Raw genomic sequence first — 24,112 nt, 5'->3', positions numbered from 1 at the left:
TTGGTTTTCGTTACGTATTTCGCGTTTTCATCTTGTGCTTTGATGCTGCGGACATACCCTAATTTAATATAGCAATAAAACAGCCGCCAGCTTTCCTTACTCAAGCTCGACGTCTCGCCAGCGTGGTTAGTGCAGGGGGAGGCGGCCCCGGGTTCAAATCCCGCCTCAGCCGCGGCGCCCTCCTCAGGCCGCTTCCCCCGTCCGAGGCTCCCGCCCCATCAGACCGGGCTCACCTCGGCGGGCGTCGGGGAAGAGGCTCGGTGCCGCCTCGGGAGGGCGGAAAGAGGCTTCCCTGAGGAGAACTCGCTCGCCTCACGGAGGGCGCCGGCGTCCCCGCCGAGCTGAAACCCGAGCCGCTCGCCTCAGCCGCCTCCCGGGCGGCGTCCGCCCCTTCCAAGGGCGGGTTTTCCGCGCCTATGAAAAGGCGAGGCGGCGCTCGGCTTCGGCAGCGGCGCGGACTCGGCAGGCGGGCAGGTGAGGCGAGGCGGGCGGGTCTGTGCCACTTCTGGGGCTGCGGAGGCCTCGAGGGCGCGGCGTGTTCCGTAGAGAGCGGGCCCTCGCTAGCCTGGCGGTGCCTGGGCGCCGGCCCTCTTCCCCTCGCCCGCGGGCCGGCTGCTGGGCCGGCGGGGAGCGGGCGCTGCCACTCTGGGGACCCGAGCGAGGGCTCGCCTCAGTTTCCCTGGCCTGGCGCGGGCAGAGTGCCTCTGAGCGCGGGCAGAGTGCCGCTTGCCTTCCGCTTAGGGCGCGGCGGACGGAGAGAGGCCCAAAGTCCGGGCACCGTCTTGGGAGGGGGGCGCCTGAACTTTTCCGCTGCGGTGCAGAAATGGGCTGCTGCCTGCTAGGCCTCGCAAGTTAGTTAGTTAATAATAATAAAAAATGATATAGTGAAATCTGCCTATCGCCCTTCATCCGTAGATCTCAGGTTGGTTCACAGAATAAAAATACAGGATAAAAACCAAGAAACTAATATTAAGGACAAGAGAAAAGCATACCAATACTATGGGCATAGCTGGGGGTGGGGGTAGGGAGGGGCAGTTGCCACCCCAATCAATGAAATTTAATAAAAATACATAGCAAACTGAGGTTCTGCCCCTGCCCCAACAAAAGGCCTGCCCCTGATAACAAAAATCCTGGCTACACCCATGCTCCTCTCCTCCCCACCACAGCTCATTTTGAAAACTTGAAAAAATATCTATTTTTCCCATGCTGCCATATCTGTTTCTGGAAGTGTGGCTATATGATCTGGGGTTCTGAAACAGGGCTTCCCAAACATGCGTCTCCAGCAGTTGTTGGACTAAAATTTGCATCGTCCTGGACTTCTGGTCCTGGTAGATAGGGATGAGGGGACTTGCAGTTCAAAAACAGCTGGAGAACCAGGTTTGGGAAACCCTGCCCTAAAGTGTAATGTGGGGGGCTAGGCTGTCCCACCATAGCCTTATTTGCAGTTGTCATTTAGGGTCAAATTGCATTTCCATGAACGTGACAGTTTTGATGGGAGAAAAATGTTGTAGGTCTTGAAGGTGATAATCTTTGGGGGTCTTGAAGTTCACGGAGATAGGATGTGGCGTAGACCAAGACTTCTTTAGGGGTTCAGGGATGTTTTGTTTTCTGACTGAACTGCAGTTTGACATTTTGTGCAGGTAAGTGACATGCTGTTGTTATGAAATAAGCAGACAGAGTAACTTGTGGAAAGCTGAAATATAAATCAACCTGTAATAATAATAGAATGAGGAGGTAGTTTGCCCCCACACCCTGATCTAATATCGTTACCAGAGGGGGGGAAGCAGTTGTTGGATTATAGAAAGATATAGAAGCCCCATTTACCCTAGTCTAGACAGTCTACATGTGCTGGTATCCACTCCCTATTTTGCCTTTAAGGGGAATTTAAGGGATTTCTTTTTTAAAAAGCGGTTAGCTCTCAGCCTCCTCCCTCAGTCTCGTGAAACAAAACCTGACTAGGAAGCAGATATGTTTTTACTCTGGTGCATGTGGACATATGATGCCAGTGTGCTGTGCCTCACCTCAGGATCTGCTGACCAGCATCCCTCACCTAAGAAAGTTTTTATGTCTGGGTTGGGGGTGGGTGCGTACATGATGGGGAGGTGAGTTTCACTCATATCTTCTTGCTCCGTTCAATTTAAAAAATCACAGGCACACATGTCTCTGTTTGGTTACCATGAGACACACTGGTTTGGTCCTGAGAACAGAGGTCCCCCTCCAGCCACAGGTTGTTTGCGCCTCTTTTTGTTCTTTGTATGAACAGGCCACACCTGGGTTCTTAAAGCTTGATTCCGTGTTCTTGTTTGAAGGGTAAAGGTGTCTCATTTAACATGCTAGTTTGATAATTGCAGGATAATAAAGCCGAATAATGATATTCTAATTAGTGCTGCAACAAGAACCAGTTAAACAAGTCCATCAATTTCTGTATTAAGAGCTAGGAGCTGAAGTTGGTGTTTCCTAAGCTGTTCTAGCTTGTACTTTTGGAATTGCTTGGGCTAAAGTAGCATTTTTGACCTGCTTCTTATCACCATGCTAAAAACTCTGTCACAAGAGAAGCTGATTTCTCTCATTTGAGTGAACTATGAAAATTAAGCAGATGTGCAAGATTCCCTATGCTGCAACTTTTCTTTTTTTGCATAATTTATCCTGCTTCTGGGAGTTGTACAAAGGAGCCATAATAAGTAGCCTGCTCCAGCCTGAACTACAACTCCCATCAGCTCCTACTAGTGCTGCTGTTGAGAGCTGGAGAAGTTTTAGTCCAAGCTGGTGGATACTAAGTTGAGGAAGGTTGATATTAGGCATTGAAACCTCCCTTCTCCCTCCTTACTAATGAAAACCATATTCCACAGTTTCTGTGGCTTCTGAGATTTCGCCAGGTGTGGTGCATAGACACCTCACAACCATAAACAGCCCTTTGAAAAGGAGCGGCAGATTTTGGCAGATTTGCAGCATGCATTGCTGCTCTGGCTTCTAAAAGCCTTTCCAGAGGATTGTTTTACTGTACATTCAATAGCATGGGTGCTTGTCTGATGGTTTCCAAAGGACTTCGCTCCAGCTAGTGCTGTTTTGGTCTGGCTGGTACATTTGAGTACGTGTGGGATGACTTCCATCAAGCAGTGTCCTACTGGGACAGGAGTTGGGAAAACTTTTAAGTTCCTAGTCTTTAAAAGGTGATGCTTGCTCTTAGGATTTGGAAACTTTTTCCCACCCCTACTCCAGAATTGGTAGCCAGTTTTCTTTGCATGGGGCTAAATAGATGAAAGAGTCACAATGCAATCAGGTTTTGTTCCACTCTAAGATTTTGTTATAATCAGTTTTCCATGGTTGGGTAGATTAGAAAACATGTCCAGAGCTTGTAGGGAGGCCTTTGCCAAGGGGAGTCTGTTTGAGAAGACTTAAAGAAAGGAATTGAGAACAAAGCTCTGATTAACTTGGGATTGTTCTGCTTGAATTTTGAGCGTCTTGTCTTATTATTTATTCATTTATTGTGCTTTTATCCTGCCTTACATCCTACACTTCCCCAGGGCAGAAATGCAGGCATTGACAACCAAATAAAACAGCCATATAAAAATAATATCCTCTAAAAGCACATTACTTGGTAAAGAAGAATGTGAACAGTTAAAACATTGTATTTATTTCATAAAATTTGTACTATGCTTGATTGTAAACAGAACTACACTCAAAGTGGTTTACAAATAAAATCAATAAGATTTAACAATGATGTAAGACCTTCAAAAAGCTAAAACAACAATAGACTAAAAAAAGATTAAAACTCACATCAGCTTTCTAAGTATCTGTCTAAACAAAAATGTTTTCAGCAGGCACCCAAAATAATACAATGAAGGTGCCTGCCTGATGTAAATAGGTGAAGCATTTCAAAGTGTAGGTGCTACCACAGTATAAAATCGAGAGCTTGCAAATGTGTTTTATGTGGCACCTGTAACTATGCGAGTTCTGCAGATAGAGGCCATCAAGTAGACGTAGATGGGGTAAGGTGATTCTTGCAGATAAACTGGCCCCAAGTTGAATTTACAACCAGCAGGAAAGAAGCAAAGACCAAACCAAATGCTAAATGGGCAGTCGTTTATTTTTTCGCTTCTTTTTGTTCTTCTGGCTATTTCGTAGAGGTGAGAGAAGAACTGAACACATACCCCCAAATTAGCTCTGAGGGTTCCCATAACTTTCTGCAGCAGATTTGATACAGGGATTCAACCCATAATTTTTATTATTTTACTAAATCCCCATCCTTTCTGCCCAAAATGTATTTCAGAGGTAGATGTTCTCATTGGGGTAACCCAGTGAAGTTGACCTATCCAGTCCAGCATCCTGTTCTCACAATAGCCAACGAGATGCCACAATGGGAAACCCATATGCAGGACCAGAGATCAAGAACTCTCTCTCCTTCTGTGGTTTCCAGCAACTGGTGATCAGAAGCATCCTTGCCTCCAACTGTGGAGGGGAGAGCATAGCTATCATGCCTAGTAACCATTGATAGCCCTCTCCTCCATGAACTTGTTAATCCTCTTTTAAAGCCACGGAGGTTTGTGGCCATCTCTGCTTCTTGTGGGAATGAGTTCCATTGATTCTACCCTGCATGAATAAGGACTTTCTTTTGTCAGTTCTGAACCTTCCATCACTCAGCTGGTGGATGTCCACAAGTTCAGGATTCAGAACCATTGGCAAAGACAGCAAGTTCTTCACTCAACATATAATAGATTTATGGAAATCAGTGCCACGTGGGAGTGCAGCTTCCAAGCCAGTCTCTGTTTCTGTGCCTTTTAACTTCAATTTGATGTGTACTGACATGTGTAGGGGATGATCTCATTTCCATGGTGTGAAATGGCTTCTTCTGCAGGTCCAGCTGATGTTGAAGGCACTGCTAGGGGGTGAAATGGTGTTAGGAAACCTGGGCGGACCTTTTCTGGTTAGTTGGTAACTGTAATGGTTGGGAGTTACTCGTGCGTAATCCAGCCCCATTTGGGCGTTAGGTTGCCTGGTTAACCCTTCGGACTGCACAGCCCATCTCCGCGTGGCTGCCCTTAGTCACTCGTAGAATCTGCCTGTGGGCTTTTCTTAAACCGCTGCCAACATAAGAGCTGTTTGACGCCCAATTGTCTCCGCCTCTCACTGCGCGGGAGTCTCCTGCGCAGGGTGGGCGTGGGTAGCGGGGTGCCTGGGCTCTCCTCACTGACTTCCAGAGAAGAGTCTTGGAGCCCCTCCACCTCCTCGTCCCATTGCTCTCCTGGATCTTTGGTGTTACACTTATTTCCTTCCCCTTCTCCCAAGCTGAGTCTCCCCCTGGTGCTGGGACCTTCGCCTGCAGAATCAGAGACCCTCTCCTTCTCCTGTGTCTCTGATGTCAGTTCCCTGACAGTAACCTTTGCCATTATTTGATGTTGTGACGCCACTGACATAGATTTAAAAAATAAAAATTAGGCAACCCTAGATTTGCAGTGCCAACTAGATTTGCAAAGCGAATCTCAACGTCAGTGTCTCCTACAGAACTAAAAGCAGGAAGTAGAGATTTGAATGAATAAACCTTGTTAGGCTTGTAGCTGGCAGATGAAAACCATCCGCTCAAGGAAAGTTGCTGACCTTGTTTTTCCTAATGAAATGTAGCAGAGGGGCAGAGCAGTCAGCGCGGCTTTGATGTTGTATTTTCCACTGCTGTGCATGGGCATGCAAAACGGATGAAAATGATTCTAAATGATTATGATATCCCATGCTGCTTATTTGACTATGCCTCATGGCAAATAAACCAAGAGTAAATCATTACATTTACACATCTGTAGAGCTCTTTGGGATACTTTGTTTTCTAGCTTTTTTATTTCCTTGAGGGATAAGCTGGGGGGTGGGTGCAACTAATTATTAAGACTAGTAAGAGAAATTAAAAGGGGGAAATCCTGTACAGTGGTGCCTCGCAAGACGAAAAGAATCCGTTCTGTGATTCTCTTCGTCTAGCGGTTTTTTCGTCTTGCGAAGCAAGTCCATTGACGGATTAGCACTATTAGCGCTATTAGCTGCTTTTAGCGGCTTATCTGCTGATCGGATCAGCTGATAAGCGGCTTAGCAGCTTAGAAAAAGGGGGGGAACCCCCGCAGGAACTCGCAAGGCATTGTCGTCTTGCAAAGCAAGACCATAGGAAAATTGTCTTGCGAAGCACCTCCAAAACGGAAAACTCTTTCGTCTAGCAAGTTTTCCGTCTTGCGAGGCATTCGTCTTGCGGGGCACCACTGTACTTTACTTCTGCCAGCAATGATATAGCATCATAAAACTATAGAGTTGGAAGGGACCCAGGGGTCATCTAGTCCAACCTCCTGCAATCACAGCTGAAGAATCCCTGACAGATGGCAATCCAAGCTCAGTTTTAAAACCTCAAATGAAGAAGAGTCCATCACCTTCCATCGGAGTCCGTTGCACTATCGAGCATCTCTTGCTGTCAGACAGTTCTTCCTAATTTTTAGCTGGAATCTCCTTCCTTGTCATTTAAATCCATTGGTTTGGGTCCTCCCCACTGGAGAAGCAGAAAACTAGCTTGTTCCATCATCTATGATTCCATGAGGTCAAATTACCTCTCCTACAATCCATTGCAGTTAATGTTAGCAGGAGGTGGGTGGGTGGAAGCTCCAGCTGAAGCCCATGAGAGCTTTTTTCCGCCAATGCTATTTGCAGCTTTGGAAGAGGAGAGTTTTTCATAAGGATCAGAGCTGGAGAATGGAGGGAATAAGGTTCCTCTCCTAATTTCTACCTCTTCGGCCTAGTATTACCTAGTGATTTCTAACTACACCATAAAAGTGGTAGATAGTTTGGGCCCCAGCTACTAATTTATTACCACACCCTTTTCTTGAAGAACTCTTGAGGAGAGCTGGGTTCTGAAGTAGTCTGAAAACCAGGCAGTTTACAAGGCCTGTGGTTTGTCTCTGGAACTTTTTTTTTTTTTTTTAGCTGTGGGTTTGGGTACAGAAACTGGAATCTGAAAGTTATGTTGCAAGATGTACAGCGCAATCCAACCCATGTCTACTCAGAAACAAGCCCTTGGAATCGTGGCTTTGCCACAGTTGCAAAATGTGTCATCTGGTTAGTTCCCTCTTAGAATCCACCAGATCTTTACTTTTTAAAAAATCCACGTATTGTTTTGTGAAAGAGAGTTTGGTTTCCCAGGAAGCTGCTTCTCCGATGTGAGTCCTTATTTACATCAGGCGATGTGCCTGGTAGTTCAGTGAAACATGTCTTGTTTTTTTTTTATAATAATATTTTATTAAAGTTTTCACAAAAAAAGAATTAACATCCACAAAAAGAAAACAACAGAAAAACAAGCAACAAGCATCAAGAGAGAGAAAAAAAATCAGAAAGTAAGAAAAATACAGAAGAAAATTTTGCATAAAAAAGAACACTTTTTTACACTGGTACCTTTCAAAACCTTATTCTCATTGCTTCCACCCACCTTCCCTTCTTGTATTCTACTTTAAAAGTTAGTTCAGCAAGATCGTTTAATATTCATTCTAGATCTTTATCCCTCCCTTTATAAGCTTATTTATCCTAATCGCTAGAACCCCTTCATTTCATTTTCAGAGCCTTCAACATTCATAAATTTTACAGTGTTTTTGTAGATAAACTTTGAACTTCTTCCAATCCTCTTCCATCTGCTCCTCTCCTTGATCTCGGATTCTGCCGGTCATCTCAGCCAGTTCCATATAGTCTATCACTTGCATCTGCCATTCTTCCAAAGTGGGTAGATCTTGCATCTTCCAATGCTTTGCAATAAGTATTCTTGCTGCTGCTGTGGCATACATAAAAAAAGTTCTATCCTTCTTTGGCACCAATTGGCCGACTATGCCCATGTCTTGCATGTTCATAAGACGAGCTCTGCTGTTGGTTAGTCATAGTAGTCAACTTATTTGTATACAACATCACACCCAAATACATCTGTGTTCAAAGAGGGTCACATATGAAATGGTGCAAGTAAAGTTGCATAATAACTACACTTAATTAAATAATAATAATCTCACTTTAACATAACACTTAAGAGAAGCAACGAGTGACAACTCATTTAACGTACATCAAAATTTAAGTGAACTTGAAGTTTGGCAATAGGCCAGTTGACAGTACCCAAGAAGTTTATGCCTCAACCCCAAAAGTCATAAATTCTGCTCATGGTTCCACTGGGAGCAGCTATATTAAGTAAGAGCTGTTTGACAGTGGAACGAACTGCCTCAGAAGTGGTTGGAGCCTTTTTAAACACTAGAACTCATGAACATCCAAATAAAGCCGCATGTTGGAAGTTTCACGACAGATAGAAGAAAGGACTTCTTCATGTAGCACAGTTACTTACTCCCACAGGAGGCAGTGACGGCCACCAACTTGAGTGGCTCTAGAAGAGGATTAGACTAATTCTTGGAGGAGAGGACTGTTGATGGTTCTTAGCCATCCCAGTACGTTTCTGAGCACAATTCAAAGTTTTGGTGCTGACCTTTAAAGCCCTAAACAGCCTCGGTCCATTATACCTGAAGGAGCGTCTCCACCTCCATCGTTCTGCCCAGACACTGAGGTCCAGCACCGAGGGCCTTCTGGTGGTTCCCTCGCTGCGAGAAGCCAAGTTACAGGGAACCAGGCAGAGGGCCTTCTCAGTAGTGGCACCTGCCCTGTGGAACGCCCTCCCAACAGATGTCAAAGAAATAAACAACTACCTGACATTTAGAAGACATCTGAAGGCAGCCCTGTTCAGGGAAGCTTTTAATGTTTGATGGACTACTGAATTTAAATATTTTGTTGGAAGCTGCCCAGAGTGGCTGGGGAAACCCAGCCAGATGGACGGGGTATAAATAAATTATTATTATTATTATTATTATTATTATTATTATTATTATTATTATTGCCATGATGGCTATGCTCCGCCTCCACATTTGGAGGCAGCAATGCTCCTAAATACCAGGTCCTGGAAACCACAAGAGCAACGAGTGCTCTTATGCTTGGATCCTGTTTGCAGGTTTCCCAAAAGAGGTGTCTGGTTGGCCCCTGTGCGAAGAGGATGCTGGACTAGCTGGGCCATTGGCCTGATCCAGAGTCTGTTCTTATGTCTGTGTTACTGGAACCGGGGCTTGGGGTTATGCTCTCTCCTTAAACATGAGCTGTAACCAAAAAACCCCACACAGCCTGGGTTTGGAGAAGAGAGACTGGAAAACCATGTGCTTGGAAACCATTTCAGTTCCACATTACTCTGGTTTTGCTTTTACTGGGGGGGAGGAAGACTTAAAACAGTCTGAGTTAAAGCTTTGTTTGAAGAGCTGAGTTTTGAAGCAGGCTTTGCCTGGTTCTTCCAGACTAAAAAACCATGTTCCTTGTTTCCTTGGCAGCTTGACATGACTGAAGCACAAACCTGGGAATGAGGCTAAAAAGTGCCCGCTTAAAAGCTTCATCTTTTGCGTATGACAAACTTAAATATTAGATTTGCCTCGTGTTTGTAGAAGGTGCAATACCACACATGTGTATATTTGCATTTTGTATTTTCCTAGATTTGTGAAGCCTGCTCAGACCAAGCCTCTTCAGACAGCATGAGTGGTGCTGTTGCTGTGGATTCTGCTGGCTGAGTGGGGCTTTCTCTTCTGGGGAACTCTTGAATCAGTAGAATCCCCGCAGTCAGTTTGGTGCTCCACCAGAAATTTGCACCTATTATCCACAATTTGGCTTTTGCCCACTCCCTCAGTCATTAGAGTGGCCCTATATCTGACATCACACATGGCTGGCCACCACTGGAGTGATTTGTTCATTCATCTGATCTGGCACAAACCACTTGTTTCTGGAACACAGTTTCCTGCTTACGGGTTTCTCACAGGAATCTTGGTGGCCACTGTGAGAACAAGATGCTAGCTAGACTAGATGGGCCCCCAGTAGCCAGACTCTTCTTAAGTTAATTTGTGCTTTCTTCTGTCATGTGCCCTGTTCTGGGACAGGCAAGGCTGGTAGAAAAATCCATCAAAGCACTTCAAGTCCAGAGGTTGCTCTGTGGTGCCAGATCTCTGCTTCACATCAAGATGAGTTTTGTCATTGTTTGCTTCTTCAACCAAGTTTGTCTCCCAACACAGCTTACAGTTAAAATGCCCACAAACTTTCACTTATAATAGGGGCTGTGTGGGTCCACCTCTTTGGACACAGCCCAGGTTCAAGTCCATTCCAGGGGTGGGGGGTGCTGATGCTAAAGATGCCAGCATAGTAAAAGAGGATTTCCACTGATTGCAGAATCTCTGGTTCATAGCAGTTAAGAACATGAGAAGATCCTGCTGGATCTAGTCCAGCATCCTGTTGTCACAGTGGCCAACCAGATGCCTCAGTGGGAAGCCCACAAGCAAGACCCAAGTACAAGAGCAACTCTCCCCTCCTGTCTTTTTCAGCAACTGTTACTCAGAAGCAGTGTTGCCTCTGACTATGGAGGCAGAGCATAGCCATTGTGGCTAGTAGCCTTCAATAGCCCTCTCCTTCATGAACTTGTCCTTTAAAGCCATCCAGATTGGTGACCATCACTGCCTCCTGTGGGAGTGAGTTTCATAGAAAAATCATACGTTGCATGGAGAAGTACGTATTTTTATCTGACCTGAACCTTCCAACATTCAGTTTCATTGGACATCCATGAGTTCTAGTGTTATGAAAAAAGGGGGACGGACATGTCTCTATCTGCTTTCTGTATGCCATGCATCATTTTATAAATTTCTATCATGTCACCTCTTGCCTTTTCTCTAAACTAGATTGCATTTGAGGAGTTTTAACTGAGAACAGGCTGTGCAGAACTGCCCCATGCACGCTAGAAAATCTTAGGATTTCGTTGTAGTTTAGTTTTGAGACGTATGTGGTGGGGGTAGGAAAGGATGTGTCTAGATGTTTGCCCCCCAAGTAGACAGGATTGTTCCTCTCCAGTACTGGGTGGTACCAGGTGGCTTAGCAGCCCCTCTCTCCCATGCCAGGAGAGTCAAATATTATCTAAATCACCTCTTCTTTTTATTGCAGATAATCATTGGCTTGGGAAATTCCAGACCAGGTGGCTGTCATGGTGAGTGATTCCTGTTTCCACAGCATGTACCAAGCTGTGCCCGGTACTCTCTCAGCCCAATAAACAGGGCCATTGTTCTGTGACATTGAGTTGGGGAAATAAAACAGACGGTAGACTCACTCTTATCAGAGCAAGAATTATATGATAGTGCCATGGGAAGGTTCCAACAGAGCTGACAGTTGGCAACAGAAAGGTCAGGGCTGCTGGGTCCTCATAAATCCTCTTCTGCAGCCTTCGCCAACCTGGTGCCCTCCCAGTGTTGTTGGACTACAACTCCCATCAGCCCCAGCCAGTGTGCTGGGAGGGCACCAGGTTGGCAAAGGCTGTTCTTCTACATATCATAATTTCCCACTTCTGTCCTGTGGGAACTTAACCTATATATGCTTTTGTAGGGGGAGGAGTCAGTCCCCACACTGTTTTGGTTAGGTAAACAAGACAAGAGACAAGGTGGTATACGTCCTCATTTTATCCTCACTTCAACCCTGTGAGGTAGGGTAGCTGAGAGATTGTGAATGGCTTAAAATCACCCATAGAGCTTCATGGCTGAGGAGGTCCTGACTATCTCCTTAGCCAACACTCTAACCACTTCACCACACTGGCTCTCTTATACCAAATTAAGATTATTGGTTCATAGAGTCCAGCATGCCTTACTTTGAGTTGTGATAGTTCCCTTAAGCTTTCAGGCAGGGATCTTTCCCACCACCTGAGATCTTCCTTTAACTGGAGATTGAATTTAGGATCTTCCACCTACTCTGTGTGTTCTCTAGCATTGAGCTGCAGCTTTGCTAATCTCTACTGGAATTTGGTGTTGCCCACTGGCAACAGGTAAGCAACAGACATAATAGCCACCATTCTGAAGAAATATAGCACACCTCACAATCTCTGTGCTTTTGCTACTATGGCTTTCAATGAGCTATTTGGAGCCCAGCTGAGTTATTTGGAGCCACAACCACTGGTATATCCCTTTTTGTGATGGCATTTAACAGCTGATATTCTTTGGCTTTAGGAAGGAAACCGGGGAACTATCAAAGGAGCTTCCAACTTCAGGGCAGACGAGGATGCCCAGAAACTTCGTAAGGCCATGAAGGGACTAGGTGAGTCTCTGCCCCCCCCCTCTCTGATGGGGTGGGGAACTTCAAGACCAGGCATTAGAAACCAGTGGCCCTCCAGACCTCTCTGTCTGGCCCTTGGGGCTCTCCACAGACCACAACTCTTGCCAGCCTTGCTCTGTACCCTTCCTGATGCTTTTGCCTGCCTGGAGTGTGTCATTGGCTTGTGACAATTACCTCTTGCTTGCGTGAATGGAGGTAGGTATATATTTATATAAGTCTCTCACTTTTACATTGTGGCTGGAATGCTTTTGCCTCCACAAGGGAATGCGGCCCTTGAGCTGGAAAGTGTTCTGTGTCTCTCATGAGACACTCATTATTTTTCTTCTGTCTCAGGTCAGTGGTTCTGCAGGCTTTGGGCTAATAGCCATGGGATTTAAACAGTTTTAACAGAGCAAGCCATTAGTTCTGTATCAAGGGCTGTCAAAATGGCCTTGGTTATCTTGCATCTATGTACTGTATACATAAAAAGAAATTATCCATAGAGAATGGTCCGTCTAGCATGGTCGCTGTCTACTCTGATTGCCATTGGCTCTCCAGGGTATTGGGCAGAGGTCTTCCTTTCTTTGATGCTCAGTCCTTTTAACAAGAGGCGTGATGGATTAGACCTGGATCCTTCTGCATGCAAAGCAGGCACTCTAGCACAGAGCATTCACATCTGCCACTCAGTTCTACAGATTAGAGTTGCGGTGGAAAGGCAGGAATTGCCTGCCAAGCTGTGTTCCCTCCACCAATCTGCTCAGCAGAATTTTGGACCCCATTGTGCCGTAAGGAGAGTCTAGAAACAGTCAAGGTGCATCACACCAAAGACATAGGTGGACTTGCAGGTGACTTCCAGGAAGGTGGCCAAGCCACACCCTTAAAGGAGAGTCTTATTTATCATTGAGGCTCTCAAAACTGAAAGTGTCCTTTTTTAAAAAAATAAACTGAACCCCCGGGGTTCAAGGAGGACTAGAGCAGTGTTTTTCAACCACTGTTCCGCGGCACACTAGTGTGCCGCGAGATGTTGCCTGGTGTGCCGTGGGAAAAATAAAAAAATTCGGAAGATTTTTTTCCCCCCGTAAAAGTCAAATTAGGTCCTAATCTATCCCTCGAGCGCCTCTTGTCCGTTATTGTGACGCATGAAGCGTGTTCCCGCCCACTCCCCGCCCTCCCTTGCTTCTCTCTCTCTCTCTGTGACGCTCTCCGCCGCTTCCTGCTGGGCATGCGCAGCTCGCCTCGCGCTTCCGTTCCGGCCCCTCCTTCCCCTGACTACCCCGCCGCTCTGTTCCTTTCTCTTTCTCGCGTGTCAGAGAGTGGCGGCGCTAGCGCAGCGGTTCCCTCAGGGCTGACGGAGGGCTCGAGGAGGAGGAGGCAGGACGTGGAGGCGGAGAAAGCGGCGGCGGCCACCCCCCACCTCCGGCTCCAGGCCCGCATAGAAAGCTGAGGGGGAGAGATAGATAGAGGTGGCCGGCGGCGACCACGACCAACCGCCACAGTAGTTGTAGCGGCGGCGGCGGCGAGCAGGGACTCCCGCTCTCTCTCCGTCGTGTCTCTCTCTCTCTCTCCCGGGCCCGTCCGTTGAGTCTCCCGCGCGCCTCGGCTACAAGATGAGCATCGAGATCCCGCCGGGTCTGACTGAGCTGCTGCAGGGCTACACGGTGGAGGTGCTGCGGCACCGGCTGCCGGACCTGCTGGCCTTTGCCACCGAGTACTTCGCCAAGCCGCGCTCTCCTTCCTGCCTCGCTTTGCTGCCTCCTCCCCCCCCCACCCCCAAAGCTTGGAGGTTCCCCGGCGCCGACCCGCAGGTTTGACCCCCTTCTCACACCTGTTCGCGCTCCTTGCACGGAATGGGGCAGATGGGGAGGAATGGGGCTCGCCGCTGCCTCTGCTCACCCTCCCCCCCTCCCCCGGCGGTCCCGCGATTCTTGGCTTTTTGGCGGTTGGCACAGAAGGAAGGCAAGGGGGAGGGGAAAAAATTGAAACTTACACTTTCGTGCGTCCCTCCCGGCATGACGCTGCGCGCTGACATCACGGGGCTGTAATGGTGGTGTGCCTCGAGATTTTTTTCATGAAACAAGTGTGCCTTTGCCCAAAAAAGGTTGGGAAACACTGGACTAGAGAATAGCTTATTCATAGCTCCACAGAAGATAAGTGTGATTTCATAGAAATCTGTATCCTAATGGATCTAGGACATGACAGCTGCGACTTGGTATAGAAAAAAAGAAGAGAGGAAATTTAATTGCCAAATGCCCTAATAACCTGGCTACAATGTATCTTCCCTATTTAATGACTAGTGTTTTCCCATTGGAAGAGAGCAGAGCTGGGGTTCCCAATAGCTCCCTTGGTGGTCTTGCACAACCTCACCCCACTAGTCTCTGTATTGACCCATGCTCAGTCCCCTTCTTAGGCTGTATGTGCATCAATGTGTAAACTAGTGGATGTGCATGTGTGTCTGTGAGCATATTTACACTTCTAGAGATAATTGCTGCTTCCCAGCTTGTCAGTAGTTACCATGGTAAATTGATGTCATTGTCTCTCCACCCCCACGCGGGTTTTCTTGCTTGAATTTCAAATAAGTTGGTTGCTTTTCTTGCCTCAGGTACAGATGAAGATGCCATTATTGACATTTTGGTTAACAGGAATTTGGCCCAACGGCAGGAGATTAAGATAGCCTACAAATCCACTATTGGGCGGGTAGGTACATTGAATAGGAACTATGTACTTCCCTGGTTCTCTCTTCTCCCTGCTCCCCACCTCTAGTTTTTGAGATTTTAGAAGTTTTATAGTTTAAAATCTGTCATGGCAAGTATTTATTTTTTTACAGATCAGCCTATAATGCTTCACCTGCCCAAAAGACTGTGTCCTCCCTTGAGTCTGCTTCCCCCTCACCTGTGGTTTCCGCAACTTTTAAATAGCCACTCACTTAGTCACCTGTGATGAATAGGAATACTTTTCAAGCAAAGAGAAAAAGCATGATTTCTTTCTCTTCCCCAGTCCTCTGCACGCTTATTTTATTTAAAATGATCTTAAATCCCAATACAGTGGTACCTCGCAAGACGAAAAACGCGCAAGACGAAAGAGTTTTCCTTTTTTTGAGTCGTTCTGCAAGACGAATTTCCCTATGGGCTTGCTTCGCAAGACGAAACGTCTTGCGAGTTCTTGCGAGTTTGTTTCCTTTTTCTTAAAGCCGCTGAGCCGCTAATAGCCGTGCTTCGCAAGACGAAAAACCGCAAGACGAAGAGACTCACGGAATGGATTAATTTCGTCTTGCGAGGCACCACTGTATTACAAAAAAGTCAGTAAAATCAAAGATACAATAAACTGCTCCAGCACTGAAGAAAAACAAGTTCTGCAGTTGAAAGTGTATACAGAAGAGGAGCCTGCTAACGAGTCTTCAGGCTGGCAGTCCAAAAATGTGAAGGAGCGGAAAGGTCATTTTTCTTCTTTAGCTGACTACAGATCAAGCGAGGGGGTGGTCAAACAGACCTCATCCTGGTAGGGAATTCCACAGGGAGCATGAACACTTAAAAGACCTTCTCCTCTGCTTGGGGTCCAGGGAAAATGGCAGGCTCATACGACCACATAGGCCTAGCGCAGTTGGAAGTCAGCAGGCAGGCTAGTTAAAAACGTATCTAATTTGGGGGAATTTATTTGCAAGGCTAGGCTGAATGTTGGACAGCAGAGCAGGGGTTAAGTGTCTCATCAGCTGTGCATGTGCTCTGGGGCCTTTGGCCTTTGGCAAGTCACACAAGTGCAGTTTCGTTTGCCCATTTGGAAAATGGGACTATTAAAAACCTCAAGCGCAGTTTAACCTCAGAGGCCTGTAAAGCACTGATCAGATTCTAAGTATGGTGAACTATGTTTAATAAAAGTAAGTAGCAAAGGTAGCAGTGAGTGCTCATAGTTCTGAGGGCTTTGGGAGGTAATAAAGGAATATTCCAGTGATGCTTACAAATGATTAATATGCATACATCAGTCACCATCCATAAAAATGAATTTACAGGTCCCCTCCATTGGCAGTGATGTTAATAATTGGCAGACGTTCTCAGCCTGTAGTACAAATATTTGTCTTAAGTAAACCTCTGTGAATCCAGACTATAAAATTCTTTGGAGTAAACCCCATTTTTTCTTGTTTGGCTAATGACCTCAAAGCAGTATGAAACAAGCTGTTCTTGTTTTTTTGTTTAAAGAAAGAAAAGGTTGGGTTCTTCCTCCCCACTCCCGGGGGGGGGGGTGGTCACCTTATTGCATTCCTGTTAAGCCAAGTGGAGGAGCTCCACTCTCACTAACTTTTCTTACCTCTGATGTGCTTAAAAGCACATTTTCACAGTTGCTTCTCTGTGAGATATTCACCCAAAACATGTCTTTCCCCAACAGGATTTGATTGACGACTTGAAGTCTGAGTTGAGTGGGAATTTTGAAAGGGTTATCATTGGACTGATGACACCCATCACTCTGTATGACGTGCAGGAGCTGAAAAGAGCTGTCAAGGTTTGCAAAGGCTTGTAACAGAAGCCCAAGTATGAGTGGACTCTGCCCAATAAGCAGAATTCCTACAGTATTGTCATGTAAAATTGGGTGGGACGTAACTGCGGTCTGCACACAGATCACGTGACTGGAATGCACATTTTGCTGGACAGGGCCTGGTTTCCAGAGTATGTGGTACTAGGATCATGGAATCATAGAATGGTAGCCTTGGAAAAAGAGACCCAACTGGTCAAATAGTCCAATCCTGTGCAATGCAGGTATCACAGCCAGGAAGGAGAGATGGGAAGGGAAACAGAACTTCCAGTGGGTTCCGATAAAACCATGTTGCAGCCAAAGAAAAGTTGCCCTGGAGCAAGCTGGATGGGTCTGCTTTGGGTGTGATGAATTCCGGCTACAGGGCCCCACCACACTGGTGTTTGATAGAGGGTGCATTCTGCAACATGCTCTTGACACAATAATAGTGCCCTGGTGGTGGATTTATTCCTCTTTCACCTGTGCTGGGGTGCTTCCCCGTGCATCTGGACTATGGCACAACAGAAAAAGGAGAAGAATAAACCGGAATGTTTGTGGTATAAAAAGTAATCTGATTTCAGCAGATATGCTGATGTGCACTGTCTGGAAGTGAAGCAGAGAGACCACCCCAAAATATTTGCAGGCACACGCCATCATCAATGTGCGGAAAAAAGGGCAGAACCCTCTGAGCAGAATGAAAACCACCGTAGAATGAGCACTGCTGCATTCTCATCTGTTTTAAAGCCAGTGGGTACTTTCCCACCCCCCATCTTTGTGTTTCTCTAAGTTGTTGGGTTTTTTTTCAAAGAAAGGACTCCTTGGGGAGGTTCAGCATTTAAATCCTGCCTGCATTGGGATGAGAACTCTCCCTTTCTCCCTAATGAAAATAAAAAAATTCCTTCCAGTAGCACCTTAAAGACCAACTAAGTTAGTTCTTGGTATGAGCTTTCGTGTGCATGCACACTTCTTTAAGGTGCTACTGGAAGGAATTTTTTTATTTTGACTATGGCAGACCAACACGGCTACCTATCTGTAACATTTCTCCCTAATGGTCATTCTGTTCATGTTCTCTGTCTGTTTCTCTCTCCCTCTCTCTCTCTCTCTCTCTCTCTCTCTCTCTCTCTCTCTCTCTCAGGGGGCTGGGACAGATGAGGGCTGCCTCGTAGAAATATTGGCTTCTCGTACCAACCCGGAAATCAGACTGATTAATGAAACCTACAAACATCGTGAGTATAAAGAGATGTTTGTGAGTTTCTTCCTGTGGTATTTGCTTGCGTGGGAGAACTTGGTGTTAGGATGTGCCCAGATCTGTCTAGAAATCTTCCTTCCTGAATCGGCTGCCTGAGGTAGTTACCTTGTCGTGTGGTGGGAATGAACGCGACTCTAATTTCTCAGTACTCTCTGGAGTACTTTCAGTAACCCTACCCCGCTATAGCCATTGTGTCTTGGCTTTCTTGACAGAGTATGGGGTTAGCCTTGAGGACGACATCGTCTCGGACACCTCCTCCATGCTCCGGAGAGTGCTGGTGTCTCTTTCCACTGTAAGTAATCAGGTTGGCAAAGGCTGCCTTATGGCAAGCTTTCACAACCACCTCTCCCTCATTTCTTTCTTTGTCAATATTTAAGGCAGACATGCTATGAACCACTTGCATGATGCTTGTCCATCGGGACCCCTTGGTACAGACTCTTTACATCCAAGGGCATTTTGCTGCCTTGGAATCTCCCCTCATTTAAGCTGGATACATTGGATCAGTGGTTCCCAAACTTTTTGGGACACACTTTTTGGGGGAATGAGTTCCATAGACTCATCTCCAGTGCCCCCTACCCTACCCTATAAAAAAGCATTATTCAGAATAGTGGTTTACATGACCAAAGGATGATAATAACAAAATGAAATTCAAAACAGTAACAATTAATTGCACACTTATTCAAAATCCAATTAAAACTGTTTAGTTTAATTAATTCAGCAAAATTGATGAACTTGATCCAGTGATACCAGTTTTTCAAAGTCTGATAGTCATTGACACCTACAGTGCCCCGCTAGGAAATTCCCACCCCCTGCATTAGACTGAATTTAACCTATGCCTCTTGTTTCCAGGGCAACAGAGATGAGAGCAGCTATGTTGATGAGGGCCTGGCCGTGCAAGATGCCCAGGTCTGTAGCTCTTTGCACTTGGGGAACAGATCTTACTGCAGAAAAATACCACATTGGGGCAGCAGCTTATATCACAGTTGCCTCCTTCAGGGGAGTGAGTTCTTCTAACCCAGGGCTATTTCTCTCTGCTGTGATTTTAAACAATGTGTGACATAAGCTCCACCTTTTTACCTACTTGGAACTTGTCTGGGCTATTGGATGCCGCAGCCAAGCTCTTGTTTAGACCTCCCTTATCCCCTCACAGGCTCTGCTTCCCTCCCAGGTTTCCTTGTCCTTCTGCACTGACCTTTTAAAAATTGATACCTTTTTATCTGCACTTCTCATTTTCAGTGTCTGTACGAAGCTGGGGAGAAAAGGTGGGGCACTGATGAGGCCCAGTTCATGAGTATCCTGTGCTCAAGAAGCAGAAACCACCTTTTGAGGGGTAAGAGGCTGAACATTTTGGATGGTTGTTGTACAGAGACTCCCCCTGGGCATCTGGGATGCTTTCAGAATATGTGCAAAGGGGAGGGAGCCCTTTCTCGTACATATGCCAAGAGGGTAGGAATTTAAAGTGTCTCTTTACCACACTTAAGTGTAGGAAATTTCATCATCGTCAACCTGAGTTTATTTGTATGCTGCTTTTCCATGGTAAAACCAAGCTCAAAGAGGTTCAGAACCACACACAGACTAAAATATAACAGCATTTCAAGGTAATGCATCAACAATGACAAAACATAACACAAGTTTTTTTTAAAATCACATTAATATCAATCAGGCAAACAAACATCTCATTTTAATAAACACTGAAACAATGTCTAACAATAAAATATAGGACATTCAGAGGCCATTTCTTAGCAATGGCAAAAGGGAAGCTAAAAAGCAAGCATGTGATTTGCCACATGACAGTTGGAGGTTTGTAGTCTAAGCAAAGGCAGTAACATGACTCTTAAGGGTGGAGCCAGCCCTGGCGTGACTTCTAAGGATGTGTAACCAGCCCTGACAGATACTCTTACTACAGTTTCCTTTTGGGACTCTTCCCAACTTAATTTCTTTCTCCTATGGAGGAGCGTACATGAGATGCTCTTCCGGATTGCAAAATTCATACAGCATTTATATGCTGCCATAGTGTCTTTCTTTCATGCCCATGGAAACTTGCATTGGCATGAACCCCACGGATTTCCTGGGAAGGAGATCTGTATCTTCCTGTTTTTTTGCTCCACCGGTTCTTACAGTAAGAGTTGGCTTCAAGACAAGTCTGCTGCATTTGCTTTGCTACCACCTGTTGGCGCTTGTCTTTCATTCACTCTGTGGGTTTTTAATCCTCCTCCTCCTTCTAGATAAATGAAAGTTTGTGAGCCCAGTGAGCAGTATGCAGAGCACTGTAGCTCGGAAGATGTGCAAACACAAGCAGCTTCCTGAACCTTTGAGGGCCTTTTGCATTTTTGCCTTTTAAGCTCGATCCAAAAATGGATTGCCTTGGCCAAACCTTAATTAATTGATGGGGCTGTAAAGTAAGGACACAGTTTGAGACTACACTAATGTAGACTGAAAAAAGGCCAAATATGGAAGGTTGTCTTTCCTTTTAATACCTACAATATATAGAAACCTTTTTTTAAAAAAACTTAAGTCCTCACACACACGGTTTTAGAAACCCCCGTGTCTGTTCAACCCAACTTGCCACTGCACAATATTTCTTTTTTCCTTTTTCTTTAATTCTTTCAACATATACAACATCACAGAGATAAATTAGGTACTATATCACCAGAAGCTGGTGTTTAGGCAATACGTGCAGTTCTTATCCCAGACTACTTTTTGTACAGAAGGCAATAAATAGTTTATTAAGCAAAAAGTTTTATAATGTGAGGGGAGCTGTCTGTTTTTGTTTTTAGCTATGTACATAATGAAACTGTGCTATTCATTTACAAAAGAGACTTTATGTTTCAAGCTTTGTGCCAATTTTATTATTTTTCTACAAGTGCTGTTTGCCACTTTGTTCTACCAATTTGTCAGAGAAACACTAAGTTCCTCCAGAATCTTGTTGTTATGCACCTGGGTGCTAGGAGAAGAGAATTTACTAAAAGTTAAAACTGTATAAGTTAATACTGTCTCCCATAAATGGATTGAGAAGAGCCAGAGACATTTTATCCAGTAAGTGGTTTTATTTGAACAAATACTTCATCCCAGAACTGAGCCACTGAGCGACATGCCATTTTTACACCTCTATTATTGAGGCCAAGATCAATTTAAAAGGAAATTTTATCCATATTGAAATCAACACCTCTTTACTGATGCTAATCTGCCAATCAGCTTCCCATATCTCCTATAAACCATATGCTATGTCCATGTTTATTTGGATCAACACGTTATACAGTCTAGACAATAGAATCTGTTCTATCTCTTTAGCAGAGTTCAACTGTAATCCAAAGGGGAAACTGATGTGGTTTGGTGTATCGAATTTTCACAGCAGCCAAGGGATTCTGCATTCCTTGAATTGAAATTTCTACAAATCCCTTGGGAGTGGCTGAGGTTGTGTAAATAATGTCAGAGTTTGTTTAAACCTGCACTGTGGAGGAGTAAAGGGAAAATATTTCTACTGAACTGCCATTTTCTTATTTTAAAATAATCATAAGCCAAATATCAGAAACCTGGGAACTTCCCTGATGTTCTATGTTCTAGCTCATCTAAGCAGCAAAACAGAGGGCAATTTTAAGTGCTGTCGCCAGTGCTTGTCCTACTCAGAGTAAAGTCATTTAAACTAATAGACATAGCTAACTTTTGTCAATTAATTTCAGTGAGTCTACTCTTAGTAGAAATTAGTTGAATAAAACCCTAAATATGTGGGCTTCTAGATTTGGCACCTTTTTTACTTTTAATTTGCTAGTAAAACCCTCCTTCTGCTTTCCAGTGTTCGATGACTACAGGAAGATTGCTAACAAAGACATTACGGAGAGCATTCAATCTGAAATGTCAGGAGATCTTGAGGATGCCTTGTTAGCGATAGGTGAGTCATTTACTGAGCTGCTGAAATGAAACGGGGGATGGGATGGTCTTGTGGGGCAACTTGAAAGAGCTATGGAGGTGCCTTGCAATGATAGTCTTGGTTTCTGCACCCTTCTCTCAAGAAGTCCAATAAACGCTACATGAAGATTATCCAGCAGCACCGTGAGATAGGCTTGACTGAGATAGTTTGGCTCAGGTCACCCGGTGAATTTCATGGCTTATGCCCAGGATAGTTAATGCAATGCCTCCTTCCATGTGAGCCTTCAAAGCTCCTTAATATCTGCAGGGGAGACTTTCCCCCGCATTCTGGTAACAGTTTGTTCAAACGTGAGAAATCGCTTCTTTGGTCACATCCAGACTGGAACTCCCTGTCTTGGGAGGTTAATTTGCCCCCCCCCCCGACCTTCCATTGTCTGCTGAAGGTGTTTTTATTCTAAAGCCTTTTGGCCTGCTGGGCAGGTATACAGTGGTGCCCTGCAAGACGAATGCCTCGCAAGACGAAAAACTCGCTAGACGAAAGAGTTTTCCATTTTTTGAGTCGTTCCGCAAGACAAATTTCGCTATGGGCTTGCTTCGCAAGATGAAACGTCTTGCGAGTTCTTGCGAGTTCTTGCGAGTTTGTTTCCTTTTTCTTAAAGCCGCTAAGCCGTTAATAGCCGCTAAGCCGCTAATAGCCGTGCTTCGCAAGACGAAAAAACCGCAAGACGAAGACTCGCAGAACGGATTAATTCCGTCTTGCGAGGCACCACTGTATTAGTGTAAAGCTGTTTTTGTCTCCAAACTGATACTGTGGCATTTCTTTGTTTTACTGATTTCATCAATATCTGTTAGAATTTAGTATTTGCAAAGGGTCGTTGCAATAGAATGATTTATAACTCACCCCCTTTAGCAAATAATGATCTGACTTTCACGTAACCATAGCAAAAAAACAAACTATGATTTAACGTGAACAAAATTAATGCTGAACAAGTTGGAACAAATCTGGGTTACAGATCATGGTTTGTTTGGAGAGAACTAGCACTTGAGGCAAAATGGGTTCGGGCATTTTATAATATACCGTATGTATTTTAATGGATGTGTTTTCTGTGTTGTTTTAATTCTGTTAAGAGTTTAATTACTTTTAAGCAATTATCTTTTATATATTTTTAGCTTTTTGTATTTTATCTGCGTTGTTTTAATTTGTCTAAGCCGGCTTGAATCCTGATCTGGGGAAAAGGCAGGATATAAATAAATATTATAATAAAGGTAAAGGTACCCCTGACCGTTAGGTCCAGTCGCGGACGACTCTGGGGTTGCACGCTCATCTCGCTCTATAGGCCGAGGGAGCTGGCGTTTGTCCGCAGACAGTTCTGGGTCATATGGCCAGCATGACTAAGCCGCTTCTGACGAACCAGAGCAGCGCAAGGAAACGCCGTTTACCTTCCCGCCAGAGCGGTAGAGCGGTAGTCTCGTAATCTGGGGAACCAGGTTTGCGTCTCCGCTCCTCCACATGCAGCTGCTGGGTGACCTTGGGCCAGTCACACTTCTTTGAAGTCTCTCAGCCCCACTCACCTCACAGAGTGTTTGTTGTGGGAGAGGAAGGGAAAGGAGAATGTTAGCCGCTTTGAGGCTCCTTAAAGGGAGTGAAAGGCGGGATATCAAATCCAAATTCTTCTTCTTCTTTTGAACTGCTAGGTGGGCAGGAGCTGGGACCAAACAATGGGAGCTCACCCCGTTGCGGGGATTCAAACTGCCTTCCACTCATCAAGCCCTAGGCTCTGTGGTTTAGACTACAGCGCCACCCATGTCCCTGTAATATAATAATAGTAAATAATAAATGGTGACAACCCAGACTCCTCGGAGCTCCCTGGACAAGCTAAACTCCTGTTTCCTTGGAAGAAGGCAGCAGCAGAGCGAGAATCAACGCTTCTGTTTCAAAATAAAACCATAATTTTTCTTTTAAACTGTAGTTCAATGTGATGTTTGAACTTGGCCAATAATAATACCATGACTGATCAGGGATTTGAATCTATGACTTCCCAGGCCAGGTCTGACCCTCCAGCTCATAGACTCATAGAAGTGTAGAATTGGAAAGGACCCCAGGGGTCATCTAGTCCAGCCCCCTGCAATGCAGGAGTCTCAACTAGATCATACATGACTGATGGCCATCCAACCTCTGCTTAAAAAGTTGGACTCCAATTCCAAGCAGTCACAGCCAGCATATGCACCGGTTGGGGATGCTGGAAGTTGTAGTCTAGCAACCTCTGGAGGGCAACAGGTTTCCCCCACCCTTATTCTAGAGAGTCCTTCATGCATTCTCACTGGATAATGGCTGCTGATGAAGGGACTCCTATGTTGGGCAGT

The 24,112-nt window shown here is 45.3% G+C and overlaps 1 protein-coding gene and 1 long non-coding RNA gene across 7 annotated transcripts in view; one reads left to right on the top strand and one right to left on the bottom strand.

Moving 5' to 3' along the window:
* The first annotated feature begins 239 nt into the window (after positions 1 to 239).
* Positions 240 to 24,112, top strand: part of ANXA4 (annexin A4) — a 28,903-nt gene continuing 5,030 nt past the window's right edge. For 2 of the 6 annotated variants that reach the window (XR_014528667.1, XM_083514397.1), the window contains exons 1-10: positions 240 to 474; positions 10,999 to 11,041; positions 12,048 to 12,135; positions 14,732 to 14,826; positions 16,510 to 16,623; positions 17,768 to 17,858; positions 18,094 to 18,173; positions 18,731 to 18,787; positions 19,118 to 19,211; positions 21,675 to 21,770. Coding sequence is in view for 5 of the 6 variants with exons in the window: in XM_083514397.1 (XP_083370523.1) it covers positions 11,039 to 11,041; positions 12,048 to 12,135; positions 14,732 to 14,826; positions 16,510 to 16,623; positions 17,768 to 17,858; positions 18,094 to 18,173; positions 18,731 to 18,787; positions 19,118 to 19,211; positions 21,675 to 21,770 (718 nt within the window). In the remaining variant the exon portion in view is untranslated. Of the gene's footprint in view, positions 476 to 827; positions 852 to 10,995; positions 11,042 to 12,047; positions 12,136 to 14,731; positions 14,827 to 16,509; positions 16,624 to 17,767; positions 17,859 to 18,093; positions 18,174 to 18,730; positions 18,788 to 19,117; positions 19,212 to 21,674; positions 21,771 to 24,112 lie in introns of those variants that run through there. The other 4 variants (XM_083514401.1, XM_083514398.1, XM_083514400.1 and 1 more) reach the window with 4 other exon arrangements.
* Positions 17,113 to 17,760, bottom strand: LOC310712030. The gene is made up of 2 exons (XR_014528744.1): positions 17,670 to 17,760; positions 17,113 to 17,501 (listed from the first exon to the last, which is right to left on the bottom strand). It is a non-coding gene; the product is annotated as an uncharacterized lncRNA (long non-coding RNA).

Source organism: Podarcis liolepis, assembly GCF_965112155.1.
Source record: "Podarcis liolepis genome assembly, chromosome: 7".
NCBI lineage: Eukaryota > Metazoa > Chordata > Lepidosauria > Squamata > Lacertidae > Podarcis > Podarcis liolepis.
This window is presented reverse-complemented; position numbering and strand designations above follow the sequence as displayed.